General features: G+C 38.8%; 1 protein-coding gene across 10 annotated transcripts in view; it reads right to left on the minus strand.

The window, feature by feature from the left end:
- KDM4C (lysine demethylase 4C) overlaps nt 1-23,613 on the minus strand; it is a 407,208-nt gene that overhangs the window by 309,353 nt on the left and 74,242 nt on the right. For all 10 annotated transcript variants that reach the window (XM_025281534.3, XM_044939894.2, XM_006076447.4 and 7 more), the window contains one exon: nt 6,179-6,228. In XM_025281534.3, coding sequence (XP_025137319.3) covers nt 6,179-6,228 — 50 coding nt within the window. The remainder of the gene's footprint in view (nt 1-6,178; nt 6,229-23,613) is intronic.

The raw sequence follows: 23,613 nt of genomic DNA on the forward strand, positions 1-23,613 counted from the left end.
TATCCCTCATAACAATGATTTATCCATTCCTTTTTATTGAGTGTCACTTTAATAGGTAAAAACAAAAACACTTGCTACAAGTAAATATAAGACTACAGAAGAACCAGTATACTGAACTCTACCATCCTGTCACTTAAAACAAAATTCCTGCTAATCATTCACACTTACAAAATCTGCTGCACAAAGTCCTAACTCACATATTCTTTTTCCAGTAACCAAAATTTTGACCAAAGTGAGTCCTCTTTAATTTTTAAAAAACTATTAGCACTTTATTCACAATGAGAGACCAATGAAAAAGTCATTCTCACGCACACACACACACACACACACACACACACCAGTTGCTCCCAATTTACTTTAATCCATATTTTGCTTAACTTAATAGAACCACTAAGATATTGTCTAATTTCTAAAATAGATGAGATTTAGACATTCTTAAAACTGAAAATCTTCAACACTGTCATTCATGATGTTATATCTCTAGTATCCTTTTTACTTCCCATTCAATTGATCAGGTCAAAAATCAGAAAGAATACAATTTCATTATAGGCAAACATAACAAGTATAAAAATTGCAACAATTCACTCGAGATTTTTTATTACATTTATATCTACATGATATTAGAAAAAAACTGTATAAATGAGAAAGCTACTGAAGGGCAAAATCGAACTCCTGGCTTTATTAGATGCAGACCTAACATTTTTCAGATAAAATATTTGCAGCTGCCACCGTCAATCAAGATTTCAATAGAAACCAAAGATGAAAGCATTCATGCATAAAAGGCAACTGTGATAATTATGATGTGCAGACAAGATAATGGAAAATATCCAAGGCTGCTTTTCATATTATGTATCAAGTGCTGCCTTGACCTAGACATCCTATAAGGCTCCCTCACATTTACTGCATTATTTTATCATTTTAATTGTTTAGCAGAATTCAATTAATTTGTCTGACATCTGCTCAGGAGACAGAAATCCTCCACTGTCTTATAGGGTCTTTCCCCTGAATCATTTCTCAAAATAATGCTGCAAAAAATTTTCAATAAACACGCAACTGAGTCTAAAGTTCCTTTTCAACCTTCAAGTTTATTAATCTCTTACTGATTAAGCTAATGGCATCCATTTTTCTGGAATGTCATTTTCAGGCAGTTTATATCAAAGTGTATACAGACAGTTTACAGCAAAAAATTTAACATGTGATTCCATACCGCAAAGTTTACATTGCTCCATTTTAAAAATTCTGGGGCAGTGAGGTGAACAGAAAATGATAGAATAATTATCACAGAGAACAGAAGAGTCCACAGCATATAGATTTAGCACAAAGTTCACTGCCTGTGTATTTAAGGATTATGGTAATCATATTCTAAGCTGTGCTATAATCTATTATCCAGAACCAGGATCCATCCACTTAATATTCATAAAAATAGTCCATAACAAAGTTCAAGATTACAATTACATTGCTATTATTACTGTAATGTATTACATTATAAAAACACTAAGGCTTTATAGTTATTAGCCTGCCAAAATTATAATAATGCTTTTAACAAACATGATACCCTAACTATTCTTTCTAATACTCTTCCATAATTTGGAGGAAAGCAACTTTTAGATGTCATTAACAATATCTGTTCAGAGCTGTCAAGTCAGTGTCCCTATTTTATTATTAAATGAAAGCATACATAATGCAGGGACAAAATTCCTCTTCTACAAGATTGGCACACCTGATTGAAAAAACAGTGCTCCCTGAGGATTCAATTGAGAATAAAGGCAGAATGTCTTATCTTTAGTTGTCACTCAACGGAACTCCATTTTCCTCTGGAAATAAGTCACTAGTAGTCTACATCATCCTGAGTTAGGGTGGTTAGCAAACCAGAAGGGGGTGGCAGGGGGTGAATATGATTCTCCCGCCTTGTGAGAGAAGTAAGAGCAAGGTTGCCTGGCATATCTTTAAGGGAAGGAATAAAAGTAAATGGCACTCTCAGTAGATACAAGTGGGCACAGAGTGAAAGTAACTGATAGAATTTCCCAAAGAATGGCTCAATCTGGCCCTTAAAGATGGACAAGCTCAGTTCAGTCGCTCAGTCATTTCCGACTCTTTGCAACCCCATGGACTGCAGCACGGCAGGGTTCCCTGTCCATCACCAACTCTTGGAGCTTACTCAAACTCATGTCCATTGAGTCAGTGATGCCATCCAACCATCTCATCCTCTGTCGTTCCCTACTCCTCCTCCCTTCAATCTTTTCCAGCATCAGGGTCTTTTCAAATGAGTCAGCTCTTCACATCAGGTGGCTAAAGTACTGGAGTTCCAGCTTCAGCATCAGTCCTTAAAATGAATATTCAGGAATGATTTCCTTTAGGATGAACTGGTTGGATCGCCTTACAGTCCAAGGGACTCTCAAGAGTCTTCTCCAACACCACAGTTCAAAACCATCAATTCTTTGGTGCTCAGCTTTCTTTATAGTCCAACTCTCACATCCATACATGACTACGGGAAAAACTATAGCTTTGACTAGATGGACCTTTGTTGGCAAAGTAATCGCTCTGCTTTTAAATATGTTGTCTAGGTTGGTCATAGCTTTTCTTCCAAGCAGCAAGCTTCTTCTAATTTCATGGCTGAAGTCACCACCTGCAGTGATTTTGGAGCCCCCAGAAATAAAGTCTGTCACTGTTTCCATTGTTTCCCTGTCTATTGCCATGAGGTGATGGGACCAGATGCCATGATCTTAGTTTTTTGAATGGTGAATTTTAAGCCCAGCTTTTTCACTCTCCTTTCTCATTTTCATCTAGAGGCTCTTTAGTTCTTCTTCACTTTCTGCGATAAGGGTGGTATCATCTGCATACCTGAGGTTATTGATACTTCTCCCAGAAATTTTGATTCCAGCTTGTGCTTCATCCAGCCCGTTATTTCGTATGATTATACTCTGCATGAAAGCTAAAGAGGTAAGGTGACATATACAGCCTTGACGTACTCCTTTCCCGATTAGGAACCAGTCTGTTGTTCCATGTCCAGTTCTAACTGTTGCTTCCTGACCTGCATACAGATTTCTCAGGAGGCAGGTCAGGTGGTCTGGTATTCCCATTTCTTTCAGAATTTTCCACAGTTTGTTGTGATCCACACAGTCAAAGGCTTTGGTATAGTCAATAAAGCAGATGTTTTTCTGGAACTCTCTTGCTTTTTCAATGATCCAGCAGATGGTGGCAATGTGATCTCTGGTTCCTCTGCCTTTTCTAAATCCAGTTTGAACATCTGGAAGTTCACAGTTCACATACTATTGAAGCCTGGCTTGCAGAATTTTGAGCATTACTTTGCTAGCACGGGTGATGAATTCAATTGTGCGGTAGTTTGAACATTCTTTGGCATTGCCTTTCTTAGGGATTGGAATGAAAAGTGACCTTTTCCAGTCCTGTGGCCACTGCTGAATTTTCCAAATTTCCTGGCATATTGAATGCAACATTTTAACAGCATCATCTCTTAGGATTTGAAATAACTCAACTAGAATTCCATTGCCTCCACTAGCTTTGTTCGTAGTGATGCTTCCTAAGGTCCAACTGACTTCGCATTCCAGGATATCTGGCTCTAGGTGAGTGATCACACCATCATGGTTATCTGGGTCATGAAGATCTTTTTTATATAGTTCTTCTGTGTATTCTTGCCACCTCTTCTTAATATTGTTTGCTTCTGTTAGGTCCATACCATTTCTGTCCTTTATCGTGCCCATCTTTGCATGAAATGTTCCCTTGGTATCTCTAATTTTCTTGAAGACATCTCTAGTCTTTCCCATTCTATTGTTTTCCTCTATTTCTTTGCACTGATCACTGAGGAAGGCTTTCTTACCTCTCCTTGCTATTCTTTGGAACTCTGCATTCAAATGGGTGTATCTTTCCTTTTCTCCTTTGCCTTTCACTTCTCTTCTTTCACAGCTATTTGTAAGGCCTCCTCAGACAACCATTTTGCCTTTCATTTTCTTGGGGATGGTCTTCCTCACTGCCTCCTGTACAACATCACAAACCTCCATCCATAGTTCTTCAGGTACTCTATCAGATCTAATCCCTTTAATTTATTTCTCACTTCCACTGTATAATCATAAGGGATTTCATTTAGGTCATATCTGAATGGTCTAGTGGTTTTCCTTGCTGCTGCTGCTAAGTCACTTCAGTCGTGTCCGACTCTGTGCGACCCCCTAGACAGCAGCCCACCAGGCTTCCCCGTCCCTGGGATTCTCCAGGCAAGAACACTGGAGTGGGTTGCCATTTCCTTCTCCAATGCATGAAAGTGAAAAGTGAAAGTGAAGTTGCTCAGTCGTGTCCGACTCTAGCGACCCCATGGACTGCAGCCTATCAGGCTCCTCCGTCCATGGGATTTTCTAGGCAAAAGTACTGGAGTGGGGTGCCATTGCCTTCTCCAGGTTTTCCCTACTTTCTTCAATTTAAGTTTGACTGGCAATAAGGAGTTCATGATCTGAGCCACAGTCAGCTCCCATCTTGTTTTGCTGACTGTATACGGCTTCTCCATCTTTGGCTACAAATATAATCAATCTGATTTTGGTATTGACCATCTGGTGATGTCCATGTGTAGAGTCTTCTCTTGTGTTGTTGGAAGAGGGTGTTTGCTATGACTAGTGTGTTCTCTTGACAAAACTCTGTTCGCCTTTGCCCTGCCTTTTTTTGTACTCCAAGGCCAAATTTGCCTATTACTCCAGGTATCTCTTGATTTCCTAATTTCGCATTCCAGTCCCCTATAATGAAAAGGACATCTTTTTGGGGTGTTAGTTCTAGAAGGTCTTGTAGGTCTTCATAGAACTGTTCAACTTCAGCTTCTTCAGCATTACTGGTCCGGATATAGATTTGGATTACTGTGATATTGAAAGGTTTGCCTTGGAAATCAACACAGACCACTCTCTGTTTTTGAAATTGCATCCAAGTACTGCATTTCAGACTCTTTTGTTGACTATGATGGCTACTCCATTTCTTCTAAGGGATTCTTGCCCACAGTAGTAGATATAATGGTAGATGGACAGGTAATGAGAACCTACTATAAAGCAGAGGGAACTCTACTCAATCTCTGTGGTGACCTAAATGGGAAGGCAATCCAAAACAGAGTGGATACATGTATACCTATAGCTGATTCACTTTGCAATACAGCAGGAACACAAATTGCAAAGCAACTATATTCCAGTAAATTAATTTTTAAAATTAATTTTAATTTTAATTAATTTTAAAAAATTAATAAAACAGCAGCTAAAACTGTTTAAAAAAAGTAAGAGAAGAAGATGGACAAGGTCAAGGGAGGCACAACTGGATGAAGGTAGTCAAAAGGTACAAACTTCTACTTACAAGATAAATAAGTACTAGAAATGTAACAAATAACATGATAAATATAATTAACACTGCTGAGTGTTATATGTGAAAGCTGTTAAAAGAGTAAATTCTAAGAGTTTTCACCATAAGAGGAGATGTTTTTCTATTTTCATATGCGTATGAGATAATGGATGTTCACTAAACCTATTGTGACAATCATTTCATGATGCAAGTCAAATCATTATGCTGAACAGCTTAAACTTATAACATGTTGTATGTCAAGTGCATCTCAATAAAACTAGAAGAATAAAGAAAACAAAGAGGGACAAAGTCTTCAAAAAAAAAAAAAATTTCAAGTTCCAGTAAAGTATGCTTAATTTTACTAGTCTAAGAAGGCATACAATATTATGCCTGTCCTGTTACCTGGAAACATTCACCTTCATACTTCAAGCACTCTCAGGCCCAAGGGAGGGGGATTTAACACAACCCTTTGGTGAAATGATATGGCAACATGAAAAGTACCCATAAAACATCCTAGAGCCCAAGATCCAGTATCAGTACTTCTCGGAATTTATCTCAATGGTACAACTAAAGGAAATACAAATTTTATTGACACAGTGATGTTAAGTACATTACATAAAGGAGAAAAAACTGGAAATAACTAAAATAGGTTAAGTGAAATCAGTTGACAAAAAACAAAGCAGCCAACTAAAATAATCATGATGATTATGCAATATGGAAAAATTAAAATTACTCAATGAGAAAAATACTTAGAAGCCAATAACTTGAAAAGAATAAAATTAACATAGTGACATTCTACTCTGTAAAAATACCTCAGAAACAAACAACCTATCGTGTAGATAACAGATAGCAAGCTTACCTTGAGCTAGTCTTTCCAGTCGTTTTCCATGTTCCGGGGGTATTGCATACCTAAAATTTTAAACACAAATAACAGCTTTAGGTTTGTAATTATTCAGCTCGTATCCTAAGGGTGTCTGTTTCTAAATAATTTCATGCAAAAAAAAAAGTCAATCCCAAACTCCACATAGATGAACTAAGCAGAATATTAGAGAACCAAACATAGAGCTGTATCTCTTAAACACTAATCAGAGGAAACATAAACTTAAATCATCTATTTCAATGCCCCAGATCACCATTCCAACCACATCTTACACATTAGGGAACAAAGGCCCCAAGCCACCAAACGACTTGGACAAGGCAGCACCTGGCCACAAAATGGAGATTAGAGCCTCCCTTGTAACACTCACAACACCATAGCAATCCAGGGCTATTTTGGGTTTTATGTTTTTTGTTTCAAGGTTGTTTAGTTTGGCCTTTGTTTTTAAGCAGAGTTATTTTTAAAAAACCTTTTTAAAAAAATTTTTAAAAAAACTTAAAAATTTACTGACAAGCAGGACAGAAAATGAAACTATTACATCAATGTTTGTATCTCCACCAAACCTTTCTAAGAATATTGTACGTTTCAAATATTTTTTTAAATACAAGTTTACCAGCCATAAAAAAAGTTGCTTTTATTGATTTCACAATTATGGAACTTTTAAAGTCTTGATATATAGAAAAAGAATCGTCGGGAATTCCCTGACACTCCAATGGTTAGGACTCGGCACTCTCACTGCCAGAGTGCAAGTAGGATCCCTGTTTGAAAAAAGGAATTGTTCATCCTTGGACAACAGAAATTCTTCAAGTATTACTCATTTCTAGTTTGGTGTTTTAAAAAGTTAAATACTTGAATTTGTTTACTGTGAACTTACTAACAAATTTTAAAATAATAATCTTAAGTTAAATGATGATTTCATGTTTTAAATAAAAATATGTTAATCTCCAGACCTACATTTGCTGTTTACTAGCTCAAGATATATTAAGTACAAGTTAGGTTTTTACTAAAATAACTTTTCTCATTTTACTTAACACCACACTTGGTTGCATTTAATGCCACTGATAACATATGCAAAACTTAATTGGATCCGATGTAACTAGGCAATTCTCTAAAAGAAAATTCAACCATATATCCTGTTGCTTAAGGCACTGTTAATAAAAGTGTTCCAACTGAATTGGAAGATAAAAATTTTAGCATAACTAAATGATAATCACTCAACATATTTATACAGTAGTCACTTCTTAACAATGTTTAATCCCTGGTTTACACTATCAAATATACCCAGAAAAGGGGACACACACACCACAGACAAGCAAAACATACATGCTAAGACATGCACATGTATACACACACAGGCATGCACTCATGTAAGGGCTGGACATGGAGATATTTATATTTATATATCCAGATTCTTAAAAAATGATATCAAAGTTACAGTTCATTAGTCTGAAATTCAACCATCTGCTCCCAGAAAATATAAGTGTAAGTAAATATAAATGTATATATAAGCATAAATATAAGGATAAAAAATACCCTTGACATAGTCTTTCAGTTGGTTCTCACAACTCTGACAAAAATCACATGGCCAACACATAGCCATCACATCTCTAAAAAGGGTTCTAGTAAAAATTCTCTGGAGGTTAATCATTAGAAAGATTTTTGCCATATACTATACATGTATCAAAAAGTCTTTAAATTAGACACACACTGAGTGTGCCTCCTCAATGCAGCTTGGGTCACTAAGGTGTAATTGACCATTACAGGTGGAACCTCACTTTGTGATGTACCCTTCCAAACCTACCCTCCGTGATGTGCCCAAGTCATCTCTGCAAACTACAGATCTGACCATGACAAAGCCGTGGGTCTTCTTCCATGGCTGACTTACCTGAAGGACAGAAGGTGAGCATTTTGCAGGGCGCACAGACCTGCTGCAGTCCTAACACCTCTTCAGCTGCATCTACTGATCAATGTCCAATCAAATCCTGTTCTTTGGCTTTACCAAAGAAGCCACTTCTAGTGCCTTTGTTACTTCATACCTCCACTACTTTCCATCCCCTATTTCTGGGCTTTGTATACTCTTACTATCCCCATCCAGCCAACAAAACCACCACTTCTTTTTCTCGCCCAGCTTGAGTCACCCCCAGGGAGAGACCCACACTCCTCCTTTCACTCTATCAACCACACAGCAGATAGCCTTCCATCATGGAACTCAGAATTTAATATTTTTTTACTTTTCTGTCTCCCTTTCTCCCTTCAAACTCACTAGGGGCAAGGACCAGTGTCTCTTCTGGAACAGAGCACCAGAAAAGCAGATGCTCAGAAAGTGTTTGCTGACTTTTGTGGGCTCTCAAATGATGAATCATGTTCCTGATCAAACATATGGAAGGAAGGATGGAAGATGTGGAAGGAGAGGAAGAATACAGGAAGAAAAAAAAATCATGAAAGTGAGAAACTAGAAGAACAGGCAAGAAATTATATAAGCCAATACCTCATCTACTAAATACAGGGTCAGCCTGGCATACTCAGGACAACTCTACCAGTTTCAATTTCCCAATTCATTCAAATGTCTAATTCAATCAAATCTTTCTCCCAGGACTCTGTACTTTCAGTGTGGACTCCCCATTTTGCCTTCCCTTCTCTTCGTCCCCTGTGGATCTCACCCAGGGCTCTAGTGCATAGAAAATCCATGGACTGTGAAGGACAAAGTGTGCTCACAGTAGGTAGGCAAGACTGGGGGACCTAATTTCCACTTAAATGGCATGGAAATGGCTGGGTCTGCCCCCAGTAGACCATTACCATCACTAAACTATCTCCTTGGGCAGCTACAGACTTCATATCACTATCTTAGCATAAAAACTTTTATTCCTTACTGCTTGGCTTTCAAGATCCCAACCCCCAAACACAATTTAGCCACAGCCACAAATATCAGCAGTCCACTACCAACAGTCTGGACTATTAATTATTCCCTCCCTCACAGGGGTTTTGACCTCACTTCTCACCACAAACAGCCCCTCCTTCCTACTTCAAAACCCAACCTCCCAATCCCTGCCCAGATTTCACCTCCTCGATGAAGCTTTCTTTGACCACTGGAAACCTCAGCAATTCTACTTCTTTCCTACCTTCCAGAGACTTTCCCTTATACTTCTCACATAGTGTTTATCATCTACTGCTTTCCACAGCTAGCTGTTGTGTGGTGTGAATACATCACTTTTGTGTGGATAGGCACCGTGTTCTGTGACAGAACACCCACCACCACACAGAAATTCTCAAATAAATTATCCCTTTTAACCTACCTAGTACAGTGAGAGGGTCTGCTTCGCAACTGGGTACTCTGTGCCACCACTGCTCAGTTAGGCAACTGATTCTTAATTCTTTGAAGATATAAGTGTGTTTTATACTTCTCTGTATCCTTGGAAAACCACCATTATGTCTACCATTGCATACCCACACATACGTATTGATTTGCTGAAATTACTAACTGTTCATTTAACCTGTAGGACAGTGTATTTGTTTCTGACATAATGAGTATGACAAACAGTTCTGCTACCATTAAGAAACCATGAATCACTAATAAACTAGTAACATACTAATTAGATATTTTATTTAAAATTAGCATCTTTTATGAATTAGAGGGAGGAGAGATCTAATCTGAAGGCCAAGGAAAACAGAATAATCCTTCTAAGCACATCTTTGGGTGGTTTACTCAAAGAATAGACCCAAAATGGTGTTATCTTGGTGGCTGAAATTTACACACATTATCTTTAACTGAATAGTATCAGGCTGACATTTCAAACTGTCAGTAGGTGAGACTGTTTTTCAATTGGTACTAGATCCATTTCTTTGATTTAGGCTTTGTCTATGAACTGGTCTCTGTATTGCTCATTTCAAGATATGTTCAGACCGTTAGTCCATCAGAAATGTTTAGCAGCACTACTCAGAGGGTAACTCCCATTTCTCTGATAATCCCTGATGTCCCCCTAATTTCTTTCAGGAAACCATCAAGGACAGTTTCACCAAGCCAAGGGCCACCAAGAGGAGCTCCATTTCCAAGTCCAGGCCACGCTCAGGCAGCTCAGTCCTGAAACAGCACAGACCTCAGCTCCTTTCCCCTGAAGGAGGCTGTGTGTGAAGTCGCACTGCCCTCCTTTGCATATATTTCCTCTTCTTCCTGCTGTTTCACTCTGTCATCTCACACGAAGATTCAAGCTCAAGTCCCCAAAGATTAGTTTTCTGACAGACAACTCTAAATTGCCTTTCCTTCTTGTACGAGCATAAGCAAGTTATACTTTCAATAGTTACTAAAGTGTTGAAAGCTGAGTGAAAAGAAAAACTGACCAATAAAATTACATCGCTCATCACAGCTACCATTATCAAGCACTTATAATATGCCAAACCTCGTGCTAAGATCCTATGATCGAAGTTCTCTTACTAACACCTCCATTTTACTGATGACAAAACTAAGGTTTAGAAGGATTCATTTTGTTAAGCAAAGTCGATGATAGACTAGTATCCAAGCCCAGATCTGAGTCTAGAGCCCAAGATGCGCTCTCCAGCCCCATATCCCAATCCTGTTTCCTCATCAGTCACACAAAGATGCCAAGAGGAAGGAAGTGACAGGGGCTACCAAGCCCATCCCTTCCAAGGAAAACCCACACCATTTACAATGATCACTGCAATTACTGCAGAGTGAGCCAACTTTTGGAAGTAAAAGTTTTCTGCCTGCTAACAGGCCAAAGTCCAATATTCACACAGAATACTTCTCCCAGCTACCCTTCTTACATTACCCACTTTTAAAATTCGCAATTGAAAAAAATCACTACCTTTGAAACTAAAGTAATAGTATATACCAAGCAAATGATAATGACATTTTAAATGAAGTGCAATTACAAAAAACAAAGCCATCAAATCACTACTCAAAACTTGTCTTTGGTTCTTGTTACAAAAATCTTCATGAATCAAAAAGTGCCTAAATTATATTTCAGAAAACTCAATATTTCTGAAGTAATTTACCATACACTTTTTAATTAAGGCCTATTCCTAATTGTGTCAAAAAGAAGGTTGAACTATAGATTTTTATATGTGTGATTATGTTACATTTCCACATTACTGATGATGTTAACAAGATTCACCATTTGCTCATTTATTAAAGTTTAAGCATTAATATTTTATATTATGAAATCTCATTAGCTAACTGTGGAAAACAGAACACTGCTTACTTCATTTTCAGTTCTTAAATAAAAACAGATGAATGTGAGAAACAGAAAGTGTGACTATAAGGGGTGCTTTGGTGGTAACCACCCCCCACCCCCACTGCTGGATGAGGCCCTCAACACTTTCAGCAAAGGGATGCTCCTTGTCCCCACGTGACACTCACCCAGGGTCTAGTTCCCTTCCTCATGATCATGCTCCCTGGAGAGGGAGGGAATGGTGGCCAATATGCAATGAATGCTCCAAGCCTGAGTATTGAGCCCCGGCCCTCTTGCCTCCATTTGGAACCCTGAGGCCCTGTCAGGGCCAGAGCTGCCTCTGGAATCTGCCCAGGGTTTGAAGGCAGTCAACTTTTCCTTCTGCCCAGTCCTGCCTTCCTCCCTCCCCACAGCAGCTGCGTGCAGAGCACTATCCTAGACACCGCCAGCACACACACAAGTCTCAAAATTGGTTTCCTGAGCAACACATGCTACAACAAACAATTACAATGCACGTGTTTGTAAGGAGGTGTCACTTAAGCATTCGACCTGCAAATACAAGCTGGTCATCTCTAACTATGACCTGGAGAATGAGGTGTTTGAGCTGAGGCCCTCAGGGACAAAATAAAAAGCCTCTGAGAAAAGAAATTCAGCCAGAGCTTGGCCTTACCCTATGCCCATCTGTGGCCCATTTCCTGACAGAACAATTAGATAGAAAAAGTAATATCTAGCAGCCACATGTGTAGACCGTCATAAGTGAGACAACTGCATCAAGAAAAAGGTATTATAAAGTATTAGTTGATATCAACTATCAGATCAGATCAGATCAGATCAGTCGCTCAGTCATGTCCGACTCTTTGCAACCCCATGAATCACAGCACGCCAGGCCTCCCTGTCCATCACCAACTCCCAGAGTTCACTCAGACTCACGTCCATCCAGTCAGTGATGCCATCCAGCCATCTCATCCTCTGTCGTCCCCTTCTCCTCCTACCCCCAAGCCCTCCCAGCATCAGAGTCTTTTCCAATGAGTCAACTCTTCACATGAGGTGGCCAAAGGACTGGAGCCAGACAATATTAAAGAAATCTTTCAGCTTTAGCATCATTCCTTCCAAAGAAATCCCAGAGCTGATCTCATCCAGAATAGACTGGTTAGATCTCCTTGCAGTCCAAGGGACTCTCAAGAGTCTTCTCCAACACCACAGTTCAAAAGCATCAATTCTTCGGCGCTCAGCCTTCTTCACAGTCCAACTCTCACAATACATGACCACAGGAAAAACCATAGCCTTGACTATACGAACCTTTGTTGGCAAAGTAACGTCTCTGCTTTTGAATATGCTGTCTAGATTGGTCATAACTTTCTTTCCAAGGAGTAAGCGTCTTCTGATTTCATGGCTGCAGTCACCATCTGCAGTGATTTTGGAGCCCCCAAAAATAAAGTCTGACACTGTTTCCACTGTTTCCCCATCTATTTCCCATGAAGTGATGGGACCGGATGCCATGATCTTCGTTTTCTGAATGTTGAGCTTTAAGCCCCCTTTTTCACTTTCCACTTTCACTTTTATCAAGAGGCTTTTTAGTTCCTCTTCACTTTCTGCCATAAGGGTGGTGTCATCTGCGTATCTGAGGTTATTGATATTTCTCCCGGCAATCTTGATTCCAGCTTGTGTTTCTTCCAGTCCAGCGTTTCTCATGATGTACTCTGCATATAAGTTAAATAAACAGGGTGACAATATACAGCCTTGACGTACTCCTTTTCCTATTTGGAAGCAGTCTGTTGTTCCATGTCCAGTTCTAACTGTTGCTTCCTGACCAGACAATATTAAAGAAATCTTTGTTTTAATACTGATCTCTTCAAAGTACTCAACAAATAATACATTCAGTAGTGAAGTGGTTTTTTAGTACGAGATGACTGATTTCCTGTTTTCTGTGGCATCCCACAGGGCATCAGGGTTTCCTGAGGGTTCCTGAAGGAAGGAGTTGCTAAGGGAGAGTTTCATGATACACATTTCAGGCAGGTCATCTCTGCCTTTATTTTCAAATTTTGTATAATTTGACCTTCTGAAGAAATTTTCATTTATGGAGTTTGAGAACCTCCATGCTAGGCCAGTGTTTTCCAAAGTGAGGACCCATCACAGGAAAATTTTTTCTGGTTTACGCATGAATATTCAGAATAAGAATTTGATTCACGTAAGACTTGGAATCCAATAAAATTTTGCTAAGAACAGGTGTTACGCTACTGCTAGAAAATAAAATGGAGTATGGGGGTAATAAAAGCTATGCTTATAAACTGTAAGTTTCCTAAAGACCATTCTGTCTTATTCACCATGGTATTACTAGCACCAAGACCAGTACCTGACAGGTGGGTGACTCCATAAATATTTAATGAACAAACAGGAAACAAACAAACAAACAAAACCAAAAATGACCAAACACAGACGCAGTGTTTTACAGAATCAAGCATTAATATAACAGAAACAAAATGCCATTTCAAGAAGAATAAAAAAAATAGTAACTTCAAAAATTGGAAATAAAAACATGCCTATAAGAAATTATTTGTTCCTATCAAAAATTTACCAAAACCAGTATTTTCCCAAGGAAAAACAATCTTACCGTATTTGGAAATCTTCAGTGGATGGTATATTTTTGAAGTAATAATTTATTCAAAGGATAATTATATCATCCATAAGAAAAAGTATCACTAGCTTAAAGAGTTCCACTACAACTGGCTTACAGAGTTTTAACACAATTAACTCCAACAAAGTACTGAAGCATTTTCAAGGAGATTTCCTATGATTGAAGTTTAATCTTCAAGGGAAAATTACCTACACAGCTACTTTACAGTTGGAAACCTCTTTGAAAATTGAGAGGCTTTCAAAAGTGCACATTACCCAAAGCAACCAAGCTACCCAACGACAACTCAAGTAATATTCAAAACAAACAAACCAAAAAAAAAAGTACACAGCCTTAAATTTAAAAAAAAAAAAGTATTCACTTACATGCAGATTTTTTTCTTTTTTTTTTTTAAAGACATCAGTTCACAGAAAAGGAGATCAGACTTGTGGTTACCAGAGGCAGGAGGTGAGGAGAGGCAGAATTGGAGGAAAATGGTCAAAAGGTACAAACTTCCAGTTATACGATAAATAAGTACATGAGATGCAATGAACAACATGACGACTATAGCAACAATGCTGTATGATACACAGGAAAGTTAAGAGAGTTAATCCTAAGAGTTCTTATTACAGTATAAGAAGAATTTTTTCCTTTTTTCTTTTTATTGTATCTATATGCGAAAATGAATATTAGCTGAACCTACTGTGGCAATCACTATGGACAAAGCTAGTGGAGGTGATGGAATTCCAGTTGAGCTATTTCAAATCCTGAAAGATGATGCTGTGAAGGTGCTGCACTCAATATGCCAGCAAATTTGGAAAACTCAGCAGTGGCCACAGGAATGGAAAAGGTCAGTTTTTATTCCAATCCCAAAGAAAGGCATTGCCAAAGAATGCTCAAACTACCGCACAATAGCACTCCTCTCACGCGCTAGTAAAGTAATGCTCAAAATTCTCCAAGCCAGGCTTCAACAATACGTGAACCATGAACTTCCAGATGTTCAAGCTGGTTTTAGAAAAGGCAGAGGAACCAGAGATCAAATTGCCAACATCTGTTGGATCATCGAAAAAGCAACAGAGTTTCAGAAAAACATCTATTTCTGCTTTATTGACTATGCCAACGCCTTTGACTGTGTGGGTCACAACAAACTGTGGAAAATTCTTAAAGAGATGGGAAAACCAGACCACCTGACCTGCCTCCTGAGAAATCTGTATGCAGGTCAGGAAGCAACAGTTAGAACTGGACATGGAACAACAGACTGCTTCCATATAGGAAAAGGAGTACGTCAAGGCTGTACATTGTCACCCCACTTATTTAACTTATATGCAGAGTACATCATGTGAAATGCCCGGCTGGATAAAGCACAACCTAGAATCAAGATTGCCGGGAGAAATACCAACAACCTCAGATATGCCAATGACTCCACCCTTATGGCAGAAAGTGAAGAAGAACTAAAGAGCCTCTTGATGAAAGTGAAAGAGGAGAGTGAAAAAGTTGGCTAAAAACTCAACATGCAGAAAACAAAGATCATGGCATCCGGTCCCATCACTTCATGAGAAATAGATGGGGAAACAGTGACAGACTTTATTTTTGGAGGCTGCAAAATCACAGCAGATGGTGACAGCAGTTATGAAATTAAAAGATGCTTGCTCCTGGGAAGAAAAGTTATGACCAACTTAGACAACATATTAAAAAGCAGACACATTACTTTGTCAACAAAGGTCCATCTAGTCACGGCTATGGTTTTTCCAGTAGTCATGTATGGATGTGAGAGGTGGACTACAAAGAAAGCTGAGTGCCAAAGAATTGATGCTTTTGAACTGTGGTGTTGGAGAGGACTCTTGAGAGTCCCTTGGACTGCAAGGAGATCCAACCAGTCCCTCCTAAAGAAGATCAGTCCTGAATATTTACTGGAAGGACTGTTGTTAAAGCTGAAACTCCAACACTTTGGCCACCAGATGCGAAGAGCTGACTCATTAAAAGACCCTGATGCTGGGAAAGATCGAAGATGGAAGGAGAAGGGGACAACAAAGGATGAGATGGTTGGATGGCATCACCGACTCAATGGACATAAGTTTGAGTAAACTCCAGGAGTTGGCGATAGACAAGGAGGCCTGGCGTGCTGCAGTCCATGGGGTCACAAAGAGTCAGACACGACTGAGCGACTAAACTGAACTCAACTGACTGTGGCAATCACTTCACAATATATGTAAATCAAACCATTGCACTGAATGATTTAAACCTACAGAGTGATGTATGTCAATTATGTCTCAATAAAATTAGGAAAAGAGGGACAGCAAATGGTCACATGTTTCTGCCAACACCTGACATTCCCTAGATTATATTAATCTTCTTCATTCAAGTGGGCTGAGAGGTAACTTAGAGGAGCAAAGACGATGACAGCAACCCATCTAACTCAAGCCCTTGTTGATGTGTAACGCCTTCTCCAAGGACATTCACTTTTTTTTAACCACACTTCAAGGAAGATTGTTAAATGGGCCTATTTTGTCTCTGGTCAGATCATTTCAGACATCACACGACTAGATGCAATGTACACTCAGAAATATACATTGTAAAATAACATTCTGGAAGCGTCATGCATGAAGCCTATATTAGTCACTTGGAGGAAAGAAAGAAGGTTGGATTTGTACTATCTCTGGATTTCTCTCTGGTAAGCTATCAAATCTGTTATCATCACTGAAAACCAAAATGTAGTAAAAGTGTCTAAAAATTTCTAACAGTTTTTTGTTAACGTCTAAAAATTTCCCATATATCAGGTTGATTGTATTCAAGACATCACACAGGATACATGACTGCATTATTTTATAGGTTAATTTTATAATATTTACCCATAAGAAACCAAAAAGAATATTATAAAAAGATCAATAAAGCCTGAAAGCAGCATGGTGCTGTACACATATGACATACAAGGGAGCAGATCCCCCAAAAACCTGCTTCAGCAATTAAACACATCTATGAAGGCAATGGCACCCCACTCCAGTACTCTTGCCTAGAAAATCCCATGGACGGAGGAGCCTGGTGGGCTGCAGTCCATGGGGTCGCTAAGAGTCGGACACGACTGAGCGACTTCACTTTCACTTTTCACTTTCATGCATTGGAGAAGGAAATGGCAACCCACTCCACTGTTCTTGCCTGGAGAATCCCAGGGACGGGGGAGCCTGGTGGGCTGCCGTCTATGGGGTTGCACAGAGTCGGACACGACTGAAGTGACTTACCAGCATGAGCCTGTGGTGATGAGACTTACAAAGGTGCTGTGGGGCTGCCCTCAAGAAGCCAAAAGTCTCCTTGAGGAGACAAGACCAAAACACACAAATCAATGAGAAAAAAAAAAAAGTTCTAAAAGAATAGGACATAACAAAGTGGTAAAACTGACTGTTAAGATATTTAATATATAAATCACAAGAAAAGAGAGCAATGTTGGTTCAAGTCGTCAGAAAAAGAAACTTACAAACTATATTCTTCAGTTTTCAGTTCAGTGTATAAAGAGGACTGTGTCAACTGCCTCTACTTCGAGTAAAAGTCAGCGATCAATTGCTCGAAATGCTTTTACAGTAAGTTAAACAAGCATACATTTTAATAACCTTAATATCCTAAATATATATATATATATTATCTCATCTTAAGGAAATACTCCCAAAGGACATCTTTTCAAACCTCATAGAAAATAAGTTAAGAGCCCCATCAGTCCTGGGTGTTCTTTGGAAGGAATGATGCTAAAGCTGAAACTCTAGTACTTTGGCCACCTCATGCGAAAAGTTGACTCATTGGAAAAGACTCTGATGCTGGGAAGGATTGGGGGCAGGAGGAGAAGGGGACAACAGAGGATGAGATGACTGGATGGCATCACTGACTCGATGGATGTGAGTTTGAGTGAACTCCGGGAGTTGGTGATGGACAGGGAGGCCTGGAGTGCTGCAATTCATGGGGTCGCAAAGAGTCAGACACAACTGAGTGACTGAACTAAAGTTAATTGAATCAGTCTTCCTAAGATTTTTAAGCAAATATCTGAACTTATTTGGGACTTTTCTTTGTCTGTTATCTGTAGGAGACTGGATTTTACTCCTGTTGTGCAGCAAAATTCAGGTAATAGCGTCCACCCTCTCCTCCAAACACAAACATGGAATTCTGATGGGGGCTGCCATTCTTCATGTCTCTTCCCTCACCACCACAGAGGCAGACCTGTGACCAAGCCAGGACAATCACAATACTTTCCGACCCTTGGCCTGAGCCTCAGTGATTATACAAGAGACTGAAGAGAATCCATGCCAGGAAAATTCACGGCCCTCCCCGATGGCACAGCTTTCATTCCTGGTGACACAGGGAGGAATACAGAAGCCAGGGAGAAAAGTGAAGGCAACACATGGAGAAGTGGGGCCCATTTTTGAGCTAACGTAACTCTTAGTTTATATTTCTAGGAGCCAAGACAATTTCAACAAAACCTTCTCAATCCAAATAAATTCAATGCAGACATTATTATATTTTTATGTATTAAAAAGAAATCCAAATAACATGAAGAAATTTATGAAGTATAAAAACTAGCTGACCAGGAGTACTAGAAAGAGTAAAGAGGACTGTGTTATAGCCTTCAGGAGTTAGGCTGGTCCTCATCCTGGCAGTTCTTATCCGAAAGGCTTTATTTTTCAATTTTTTTTTAATTGTAGGATAATTGCTTTACACTGTTGCATTGGTTTCTGCCATACATCAACATGAATCAGTCATAGGTATACATATGTCCCCTCCCTCCTGAACCTCCCTCCCACCTCCTACCCCATCCCACCCCTCCAGGTTGTCACACTGCACCAGGTTGAGCTCCCTGCATCATATAGCAAATTCCCACTGGCTATCTATGTTACATATGGTAATGTATATGTTTCCATGCTACTCTCTCCATTCATTCCACCCTCTCCTTCCCACTCCCACTCCACATCTACAAATCTGTTTTCTATGTCTGCATCTCTATTGCTGCCCTACAAACAGGTTCATCTGTACCATTTTTCTAGATTCCATGTACATACTTTAACATATGGTATTTGTTTTTCTCCTCCTGACTTACTTCACTCTGTATAACAGGCTCTAGGTTCATCCACTTCACTGGAAAGGTCTGATAGACAAAGCACTCTTAGCTCTCAACAGGGACAAACTAGCTTTTTCCAAAGCTTCATTTGAGGGAACTGAATGTGAACAGACATTTAAATAAAAAATTATCACTCATTCCCTGAGGAAGACAAAATCCTCAAGGTAAAACACATTCTTTCTAAAATATGGGATTTTCTGATTTCAAGCAGATTTCCAAAAGCTATCTAGAGAACAAATCTGAAGGAAATAAAGCTGGGCCAGTGGCTTCTCCCACTCTCACCTACAATGGTCCTCCCAACTGAATAACTGCTATCAATTATCACATGATTGGAATCTAGCCACATTTTACCCTTCTGAAAATCTCTCTTATGCCATAGTTTTGTCCCAAAATGTAAGAGGCTGGTTTCTCTTTGGTTCTGCAGAAAATCTCATTAAAAGAAAGCTGGTGCTATAAAAAAAAAAAAAAAAAAAACCACACACAAGCACTCTTTCTTCTTGCCTATTCCTTCATCTTCACTGTTCCCTTTTCACTTTAAATCAATGGGAAGATTTGATTAAATCAAGTTAAAATCCCAGCTGCAAGATTCACTAGTCCCCCAGATAAAGAAGTTAAGGCTCTGAAAGTCAGTTTGAGAGTCCTTAGTTTAAAAATGGGGCAAAAAAACACCTACCTGAAACACCTGTTGTCTGGCTTACCTGAGATGATTTCTTAAACTGATTAGCACAATTCCTGGCACACAAAAAGAGGCACACATAAAATGAACTGCAGTCACCAAAGATAGAGAACATACTTCATCGTCGTAGTCAAGCTCTACACCTTGAAAAGTAAGCTTACAAGCAATGAACACATTCGGTGTCACAGAAGTAACAGTTATTTGCCAGAGCCTACTTGCAGAAGTGCAATTTAAAAATAAAAGAAGCTGCTTTCCTATATGCTCAAGTCAAAGAAAAATTTTATTACACAAATATTAAGTAACATATATTTTCTACAAAGTGGTTTCCAAACTAAACAGTTTGAAGAGGATGAAGAGAAATACAGAGGAATAAAGATAAGTAAGTTAGGTAACATTTGTGAACCACTATATCTGGTAGAGTTAATTAGCAAGGCTAGCATCACTAATCCTTGTTTTCCATGAACTACATGGTAAATAAATTTGCATTAACCCTCTGATTTTTCCCTAAGAGTTAGGATTTGATTCAACAGTCTCTTTTCATTTAAATGGTTTACTGGAGATCTTGTAGGTGGTGATGGTGGTGGCTTTAAGTGAAAAAGTAGTTACAAGGAAATAAGAATCCTGAAGGAATTTACAAGCTCCTGCTATGCTTATCAGGGGTATTAAAAGTACTTAATACAAGTTTAGGGTTCCTGTATGAGGACCCACAGTCATCAGTCAGTGAGTGACAAGACACTGCATCTCATCACTTCAGGAAAACGCGTTGAAATTTACCTTCAAAATCACAAGCACCAGACCTCCCTGACACTCTCCTCAGAGAACTCGATGTTAAGCAGGGGTCTTTGGGACTCACTGTCTGGACTGCAGAGATGTATGTGTGCACCAGTGTGGCTGTGTTATCTCCAAGTCAGACTCAGGTCTAACTAAAATATCATCCATTTGACCAATAAAAATTTTTGCTTCCTGTTATCTCTGACTCTCTACAAATACAGATAGCAGCTGAGTACAAAATTAATACCATATCTGGGGGGTAGAGTTCCAATTTTTTAAACCTTTTAAAGTGTTATTATCTAAAAATATATAACATAGATATGCCTAAATGATCAGAATAACTTAAGCAGTTAATTTTATTAACACTTCAATTTATAAATATTTATAAAGATCCCACACGCCACAACTGAAGATCTCTTATGCTGCAACGAAGATCAAAGATCCAGTGTGCCATAACTAAGAACTAGAGCAATCAAATAAATAAATAAAATTTTGAAATAAAATAAGAAAAAGGAGGCAGAGGGTTATGCAATAATTTCCCTGGGTGATATTCTCAGTAAAAAGCAATGCCAGAACTCAAAACACAAGACTCTGGGGCAAAAATCTGTGCGCTTAAAATATTACACAGCACTAAACAAACTGATCTAAAGAAAAAGCAAGGAATTAAGATATATCACACTGAATAATCTGACACTTTATTATTGCTACATTTAACAAAATTGCACAATTTACTGAGTAAAATTTAGCCAAGTCCAAAATGTTTCAGTGCATCCTTAATTTTTCAAAAAACTTCCAGGAGAAACTTCTCTCCTGACTTGAGACCTTTTCATAGTTTAAGACAAGTTCCCTTAAACTTTACCTCTCTCAGTCTCAACAGAGTAAATCTGAAACTATCTTATTCGCTGTATTTGGACACAGTTTCTCAAAGACAGAGATTCAAGTCACCATCTAAATTCTGTATCTCTCAGTAATTAACCACTATCATACATGGTGCTTGGGAAATAAACTTTTATTTTACTGATCCTTGAAACTCCCACTCAATCATACACAGAAACACATCATGCTGAGTTCAGGCTCTAAGTAATTACTATGACCAAAAAATTACTTATTTTTATAAAGTTATTAAGACAATAGTAACTACTAATATTTGAATAGTTCTTTTACAATTTATAAGACATCTTTATACACAGTATTTCCCAGGACCCTCTAAGCAATGCTATTAAGATAGAGAATAAATCACGCCTTTGTTTGGCAGTTAGAGAAATTCATGATGAATGGAGTATAGTGATTTGCCCTAAGTCATTCAGCTGGCAAGTGACAGATTGGGATTTTTAAAACAGGTCTTCTGACTCCAAAGTCAATATTAATTCCAAGAAAATAAATACACTAGCACTGACTGCCAAAGCAGTTTTCTGCCAATTTTAAGCTTTCTCTTAAGGTTTTTCCTTAAACCTTCATGCTAGAAATGTTTAAGTAAATCATTAGCTCCTCTAAAGTCTCTTCAGTACATACCTGTGTTCATGAACACTTACTCGGCAAAATCTGCTACATGTTGTACCCAGTAAACCATGTCCCATGGCTTCTACCTGGAGCCAGGCCTATCAGCAGCTACTCAGAAATCTCTGGAAGCTTGGTGTTCTTAATGATTACACTGGAGTCAAGAATCTTTATAAAACATTTTACATATTATCCTGTCTGCTCTTGAACAGACTGATCCAAAACAATTTAATACTGTATTGATTCAAAATGAGAATTACTTAACAGAGCATCAAACCTTTAGCCAGATCCTGTGTTAAGTGCTGACAATTTCAAAGGGAAAACCACAGCCCCAAAACTTCAAAGCAGGCACAGGAAAGGGGCAGCAGAAATGGTCATATAATCACTTGAAAGGTGCAAAGACAGAAGCCTAAGGTGAGGCAACACATGGTCCAGAAAGCCTTGAGGCAAAATCTAAGGAACACAAGGGCAAAGAAGAGTAGCAAGCACAGTCATGGAAGTAAGGAGAGAATTTTAGGCAGTCTTTGTAATACCTGTAACCAGAACTTGGTGCCTAAAGAGAAAACTGAAGAAGAGAAGGTCACTGAAATTGAACGCCAGGCAGTAAGACCAGACAGGAGGAAGACACACTGCAGGGAGCAGAGATGTCAAGCATGAATAGGGCACCCCTGGAGGAGAGTAAAGGCAACTCAACAAGGAGAGGACACCAGAAAAGGAAACCAGCAAGGGCACATGCATGCGCACGCCGTGCACACATACACCCCAACTTCACGTCACCTCCGCATCCTCTCATTTTGTACATTGGGTAAAAATACCCATGTGCTTTTTATCACAAATTACAGAATTAGAGCACTGGAGTGCATCCTGATTAGCCTTGTAATTTTGTAGGTGAGGAAATTGGTCCACAGAAGTACAGCTCTTTGCCCAAAGCCACACACATCAGTAGCAGAGTGAGGACCACAGCCCTGTCTTCTGCTGCTTGAGTCTGAGTCTGCCACACAACTGCCCACCTCCCAATATTTACATGAATTTGTATGCTTCTACCACCTTTGAAAGCTTACTTCAAATATATTATGATGGTTACTGAGGTGAATGTTAATAATAAGAAAAGTGAAAGTGTTATCGGCTCAATTGTGTCCAACTCTTTATAACCCCCTGGACTATAACCCACCAGGCTCCTTTGTCCATAGAATTCTCCAGGCAAGGATACTGGAGTGGGTTGCCATTTCCTTCTCCAGGGGATCCTCCCAACCCAGGGACTGAACCTGGGTCTCCTGCATTGCAGGCAGACTATTTAAAATCTGAGCCACCAGGGAAACTTTATGATAATAAAGTTTACCTCAAAATTATTTATGCCAAGCTAATATAATCATTCATAAGCATACTGGGGAATAATCCTTAGAGTTATTTATATCGCTCTTTTCTTACAGTAGCTATCTTAGAAAATGGAATGTAGATTAACTGTCATAATTCACTGCTATGTTTTATTATTTTACCATTATAAATAATGGCCAAGGTTAAAGGTAATAGTGATAGTATAAATCTATTCTTAATGCATATAATGGAGTCTATATGCTTAAA

Source organism: Bubalus bubalis, chromosome 3, assembly GCF_019923935.1.
Source record: "Bubalus bubalis isolate 160015118507 breed Murrah chromosome 3, NDDB_SH_1, whole genome shotgun sequence".
In the NCBI taxonomy this organism is placed as follows: domain Eukaryota; kingdom Metazoa; phylum Chordata; class Mammalia; order Artiodactyla; family Bovidae; genus Bubalus; species Bubalus bubalis.